Here is a 7,500-nt window from a genome sequence, read left to right as displayed (position 1 = left end):
CACACACACACACACAGACCTACAGACACACACACAGACACACACACACACACACACAAACACATACACACACACACACACACACACACACATGCACCACCTCAAATCATCAGTTTATCTTCTTCACTGCTTTGACTTGATTCATCCTATCTCTATACCAATCACTTTTGTGTTATCTCACTCTTTGATCAGTCTCTCTCTCCTTCTTTCTTTCTCTCTCTCTTTCTGTCTCTTTCTTTTGTTCTTTCTTGACATTTCTCACTTTCAAGTTCCAAAACGTTGTTAGTATGGCTCTGATGTACGCTACCAAAAGACCTTAAGCTGAACTCCCCCCCACCCACCCTGTCTCCGCAGCTGCTGGAGCAGGCCCTGGTGATCGAGGAGCAGCTGCGGCGGGCGGCCTACCTGAACATGACGCAGGACCCCACGCACCCCGCCATGGCCCTGAACGCCCGCTTCGCAGAGGTCGAGTGCCTGGCCGAGTCCCACCAGCACCTCAGCAAGGAGTCGCTGGCCGGCAACAAGCCTGCCAACGCAGTGCTGCACAAGGGTGAGCCAATGCCAGGGCGTGTGCACGGGTACATGTGTGCCAACGCCAGGGCGTGTGCTCGGGTACATGTGTGCCAACGCCAGGGCGTGTGCACGGGTACATGTGTGCCAACGCCAGGGCGTGTGCACGGGTACATGTGTGCCAACGCCAGGGCGTGTGCTCGGGTACATGTGTGCCAACGCCAGGGCGTGTGCACGGGTACATGTGTGCCAACGCCAGGGCGTGTGCTCGGGTACATGTGTGCCAACGCCAGGGCGTGTGCATGTGAGTTGTCCTGGTAACCTGTAAAAGAAATGGGAATATATGCCAGTATATGTTTGATTATGTTATGTAAGGAATTTAAAGGTGCAGTCAGGCTGCAGTTGTAACTCCTTATACTTTCTTTTGTCAAATTCAGCGAATTGCTCCTCCTCTAGCTGTCCGTTCAGTGTCTGCGCTCTGTTCGCACACAGTCCTGGCTCTGCAAATGGGAAGCAAACATTGTGGCTCGGACTGAGCGTGTAATTTGATTGGCTGTTTGAGCTCAAATACCAACAACCTTTCGCAAAAAACAATACTGAATCGCCGACTGCGTCTTCAATGTAAAATGTTATTTTTGTGTTTGTGTGTTTGTCTGTGTGTTCGCCACCGTGAGAATGTGTGTGTGTGTGTGTGTGTGTGTGTGTGTGTGTGTGTGTGTGTGTGTGTGTGTGTGTGTGCGTGTCTGCATGTTGTGCTTCACTGTACCATCACATACCTCATAAATGCTCGCCGAGCTGAGTTTACCCAGCAGATCCCCTTCTGGCAGACCTCAGGATTTCACAACAGGCAGTGGAACCAGCAGCAGCAGCAGCAGCAGCAGCAGCAGCACTGGGCTGTGGGAACAGTCCCAATCACCGCCGCCACAGCACAGAGAGAGCGAGACGCGGCTCTCTCATATCTCAGCGCAATCATACAAGCCCTGATTTAAGAGGCTTTATGCTCTTTATCTGAAACGACAAAGTCCCTGGCACACATCACCCCATTGGCTCTGGCAGCCGCAGTGTTCATGGACAGTGTTGGAACACACGCTCTTCAGTTTTGCAATCGCAAACGTCCGATTTGATCCTAACCCCCTTTTCATTTTGTAGCCTCTGCAGCCTCTGCAGCCTCTGCTACGGACGAGTTCTACGACTAACGGTTTGGTCCAGCGGTTCCGTTGAAACCAGGGGCCCCGTAAAGTGCACTGATAAATCAGCAGGGAGAGACCTCTCTTTCCCTTTCCCAGCCCCTCTTGTGCTCCAGTGCAAAAGGCCTCAGCATAACCTCCATAAGGCCACAAACGAGCGTGCAACTGCATGCTAATTCACGCAGTAGTCACTGGAGCCTTTGGATATGCTTTTCCCACGCCCTCCCAAATGATTGTCCCTGAACCAAAGCTCAGTTGTGACTGGGTTGGGGTTGGGAGTGTGGTTTTTTAAAGGGAATACAGGGATGAGCTTTGCCAGGCCATGTTTGTTTTTGCTTCTACTCCTTCAGAGAAGCGCATTGAGTGCTATTTAAGTTGCACATCCAGGAGTTCTTGCCATCTTTCTTCCCCCCTCAACTCCAGTCGAGTGGGGCTGATGCAGTGGTTTTGAGGTCCAGGAGCTGATTGTGTCTCCATACCCCTCTGTCTCGTCTGGCTGGCTCTAGGGTTGATTCAGGACTGATTTTGAGCCATTGTGAGACTGGGGATTTGCTTACTAATTTCAGGAGTCAAGACCAATGAAGTGGTTTAGTGTGTTTAGTTTGTGCTACCAACTGTTGTTTTATTGTCTGCACTGGTTCATTAGTTGTGAGATTCAGAACGTTAAAAAAATATTTTAAACCATTGTGAGACAGGATTTACAGGGCTTCAGACAAAAAAAAAACTTTGGAAACATCCTTTGGCTTCTAAACCCTAAATATTTAGGAGCCAAAACAGTTTTAAGAGACAAAATTTATATCTCCAATCTGAAGTAAAGAAAAATATGTCACATCACACACATGAAAAATATGTCACATTGCAATTTCTGTATTCAGTATAGACTGGTTTGGTTTGGTTCACCTTTTTTTTGCCAACAGCACTTTGCACTGGATTCGGTAGCCCATTAATGTTTTGTCAGGCAGTCAATCTGCGTCATGATGTGGACGGTGTTGGACTCTATAGTAGCCTTGTTGCCAAAAAGCTTTTAGAGAGTTGTTGCAAGCTTGACACATTTTGAAAACCTAGAAACGTTCTGTCAGGCTAACTGTACTAGACGTACATGTTAACTAAATTAGCTCACTGTAGTCTACCTGGGAGTTGTTTTTCTTTGACGTTGACGTTGCTTTTCAGGCATCTGTCTGTCAGGCACCTTTCGGTGGCCGAGGAAATAGTAGCCTAGACGTGTGTTTACTTCTTTAGGAGGTGAAGAAAGATGACATGGGTGACCTGCTGCACAGCTTAGCACTTGATTAGGCAAGTCATCTGAGTTTTTGAGTTGTCGTAATATCGTTTTTCTATGTTTTACCCAACTGGACAAGCATATGTTGAACCCTGTCACATCATGACGTTAGTATATCAGGTGGCTGAAGAAGAAAATGTGTTCATCTGTGGGATGAACTGGTTGCAAAATTTCAAATGTAGGCGCATTGGGCAACAATTTTAGATTTAGCCATTGATTTCAGGACCCAAAACCAGATGATTTCAGTTGATTTCAGGATTGAGACTGTGTTTGTGCTACCAACTCCTGTCAACGTGACTGCACTAATGCAGCAGTTGTGATATTCATAACTGATTGGGCTAATTCCGTGATTCTTAGAAGAGAACTGATAGTTCAACCTGGTACTGACGTTACAGTCTGTTTAGTCTGTGCTCCTGCTGCTCTTGTCCTCCTGCCCTACACTGTGGCTGGCTGAATGGGAGGGAGAGCAGCCGGGTTACTCCTCATCCAGCTCCTGCCACTGCTGCTCCTGCTGCTGCTCCTGCTGCTGCTGCTGCTGCTGCTGCTGCCCGGCCCTGACTGCGGTCTGCTGCAGTAACTGTAGACAGATGTGCGAGCCCAGAGTGTTTTCCTGTGTGTGTTGGTCTCGGTCCAGGCGCTAATTTGCCCCCATCCCCACCCCCACCCCCAATGCCGTGTGTCTGCCTGCCATTGCAGTGCTGAACCAGCTGGAGGAGCTCCTGAGCGACATGAAGGCGGACGTGACGCGGCTCCCTGCCACCCTGTCGCGCGTGCCCCCCATCGCCGCCCGCCTGCAGATGTCCGAGAGGAGCATCCTCAGCCGCCTCGCCAACAAGGGCACGGAAACACACACTCCACCGGTAAACACACACACACACGCCACCGGTAAACACACACACGCAGCCCACTGGGGTTTGGGGGCGGGGGGGGAGGGGCAGTTCAGGAGGGTATTGTGACATTTTTCCAAGTATTGTATCAAATCAAGCCTAAAATACAAATAATATGAACTGTACCTTTACAGGCTACGAGGATAATAAATGAAATACAGTCCACAGTCCAGTAAACAACACGCAAAATGTCTTCTTTGTTTTGGTTTTTTTTAGACTTCTTTATTAGCCTAGTATTATTCAAAGGTTTTACCTTTTAAAGCAAACTAAAAATAGAGTCTTCAGTAGATCCAATGTGTCACAAAATGGCAGTGTGTCAAAGAATCATTATCGTAAGCCATTATGCTCCAAGAATCATGGCAAATCCATTTGTCCCAGGTGATTCCCAGTGCAACAGTGTATAGGCAAGTGCATAATCACTTATGTGGTCCGCATGAACATGCACACAGCAGGAATACTCATCACGTGTAATTACATACACACAGAAAACATGCATACTTAGTCACACAGACGTGTACATGTGCCTGTGTGTGCATACATGAGTCACAGCAGATTAGTAAAGGTGTCACTACACACAGCCCTTCTTCTTTCTGTCTCTCTCTCACACACACACACACATACACACACACACACACACACACATACACACACACACATACACAGACACACACACACACACAGATACACACACACACACACACACATACATACACAGACACACACACACACACACATACACACACACACACACACACATACATACACAGACACACACACACACACACATACATACACAGACACACACACACACACATACACACACACACACACACACACACATACACACACACACACACACACACACACACACATACACCCCCACACACATACACAAACACATAAACACACACACACACACACACACACACACATACACACACACACACGGCAATCTAAAAAAGGCGCACAGACACAGTGCTGATAAATGTAGAATTGTCTGCGCGGACACAAACAACAGACCAGCCAACAAAAGCTGGAGAACACACACACACACATACACCACATTTGTCAGCCACACACACTCACACACACCACATTTGCCAACAAGGCCAGAGAGATACTTATAAGGCCTGAATTTGCGTACACATACAGGAAAGACTCATGAAGTGCACTACTTTGCATGCTCGACCCCATTCATCATTTAGAAAAGTTACAGATAGTTACTTTTGTTTAGAACATTGGGTTTACTTTAAATTGGGACAGCATATAACCACAGAGGGTTTTTATTAGTGTTTCATTTAGTTGCACAATGAAAAAGTATTTACCAGCATATTATGGACATTTATCATACTCTATACTGAGTAGTTTATATTTCATCAATGCAATAAGTGACATAAAACAGATAATCTACCCACATGTATGAAACCAAGCCATCCAGTGTTTGTCTTTGTAGACTTCTAAACTTAGTTCTTAAGACCAACTGCAGACCAACTTTCCCCCGGTTCCCTCCTTCAGTCGATCCCGCCGGGACCCTACGCCACCCCTCAGAATTACGGCGCCCCCTTCACCCCCGCGCCACCAGGGGGCATGCCTCTGGGACCGGCCAACTACAGCCAGATGCCCCCGGGGTCCTTCATATCAGGTCAGTTCCCATGGTCTGCTCTTGCCCAGGAGTCTCTCCCAAAAAATCTGATGAATGTCTCACTGTAACCCTTGAGTTCATCCACAGTGGTGAAAGAAAGGGGACCCCCCCTCCTCCCCAACACACACATACACACACACACACACACAAACAAACACAGATACACACACACACACACACACACACATACACACACACACACACACACACACACACACACACACACACACACACACACACAGACACACACACACACACACACACAAAAACACATACACACACACAAACACACATACACACACACACACACACATACACACACACACATACACACACACACACAGACACACATTTCTATGCTAAATCTCAGGCTGTTAGGCAATTTCTTTTCACAAGTCACAACGGTTGAGTGATTAGATTTTAGCACTTGATGAAAGAAGTTATTATTTCAGTGTTCCTACTCAGGTCAACTTTGACCATTACAAAGTACACCTCATTTAGTGTCAGTGCATATTTTTGGGTGTCTGCTTGTTTTGGATGTCAAGAAGAAAAGCCTTTGTGGAATTGTTGCCAAAATGAAGGAAAAAAAACCTGAAATGTCTACAACTATTCCCCCACTGCAAACCAGCAAGTTGTGTCTGTAAAATGGCTGATAAACAAGGCATGTTCAAAAAGCATCAAGCAAGGTTGTGTTTCTCTAGGTTTATATCACTACATCACCACACTACATTACCAGTCCATCTGAGCTCACAGGTGCAACTGAGGGAATCAGATGGGAAGGCAACATGTCCCCACAGATGGTGACGTATCAGACATCATTAAGTGCAACTTAATGTCAGAGATGTCACTCTGCTACCATATTCTTTGACAACATTTTTAAAGCAATGTAAATGCATTCTGAGGTTTGGGTTTGTTCACAGTTATTTGATCAATTTCCTACACACAAACATATCAATTCCTCACCTATTGGCCAGCTTTCGTCTTTTGTTTTCGTCTTGTGTTGTGTTGTTGTTGCTCACATGCGTCACCGGGAGCAATCTACCCGAAGGGTTTTTACTGGGGTAGGCAGTTCGGGCAGAGATTCCATCCAAGGGAACATTTAGATCCTGGGAATGGTCAGGGTTTAGGTAAGGTTAGAATTTGGGTTTGGTCAAGCATTTGGTGACTCACAGTTTTGAACATTCTTGGTTTATTTTTTTGAATGCAAGGCACGCACACCATCGCAGAATTATAGGTTGGCCACTGGGCAGCTGCAGGAGCCGTGCAGTAAAACTGAGTCCTTTGACACTTATTGCTTTGGATGTTTCACAACACATCTTGAAAAATAACAGAAAGGACACAAGGGCAGTGGAGAGCACTGTTGACACACTCACTGACTGTGTTTTTTACATGATATAACATATCATAAGCAAAAATATGCAGTCAACACCTGAGTATTGCCGCCATGGAACTGCAGTGCACCAATAGCAGTCTCAGAAACACGGAATCAGAGCCTGGGTTTCATACGTCACTTACCTGATGAACCAATCCCGTCAACTTGCGGGACGGGGGACTTACTTATCATTAGCATCAGGCTACGTCAAAACGAGAGCTATCAGAGGAGAAGCCAGCTGTGGCTAATATGAATATTCAGAGCCCCGCAAATACTAAAGGAGGTTAAAGTTTAGGGTTACATCCAAGCCATTTTAATGCCATGAAGGGGGTTTTTAAGTGAAAAAAAAAAACATATAAATATGTCATTTTGAGGAGCAGAGACTAGTTTTTAGGGGTTCAATGAATGCCTGGAGAGGAACTTTAATATGAAGTGGCACCCGCGTTTCTGCTTCTGTCAAGAATAGGAGTTTGTGCATTACCATCAGAAAGCAGCAGAGAGCAGCCCGAAACAAGAACCAGGAGAGCAGGGAGTGCGTCTGCGAGGTGTCACATCACAACAGCACGAGCCGTGCATACATCAGCACAGATCTGTAACAGCTCAGTTTCAACGAGGAAAAGTCG

At 46.5% G+C, this 7,500-nt stretch overlaps 1 protein-coding gene across 3 annotated transcripts in view; it reads left to right on the top strand.

The window, feature by feature from the left end:
• chd3 (chromodomain helicase DNA binding protein 3) overlaps positions 1-7,500 on the top strand; it is a 48,693-nt gene that overhangs the window by 32,467 nt on the left and 8,726 nt on the right. For all 3 annotated transcript variants that reach the window (XM_031584622.2, XM_031584621.2, XM_031584620.2), the window contains exons 37-39: positions 355-550; positions 3,673-3,836; positions 5,379-5,505. In XM_031584622.2, coding sequence (XP_031440482.1) covers positions 355-550; positions 3,673-3,836; positions 5,379-5,505 — 487 coding nt within the window. The remainder of the gene's footprint in view (positions 1-354; positions 551-3,672; positions 3,837-5,378; positions 5,506-7,500) is intronic.

The sequence above is a fragment of the Clupea harengus genome, chromosome 18 (genome assembly GCF_900700415.2).
Source record: "Clupea harengus chromosome 18, Ch_v2.0.2, whole genome shotgun sequence".
NCBI lineage: Eukaryota > Metazoa > Chordata > Actinopteri > Clupeiformes > Clupeidae > Clupea > Clupea harengus.
The sequence above is the reverse complement of the archived record's forward strand: the minus strand, read 5'-3'. Positions and strand labels throughout refer to the sequence as shown.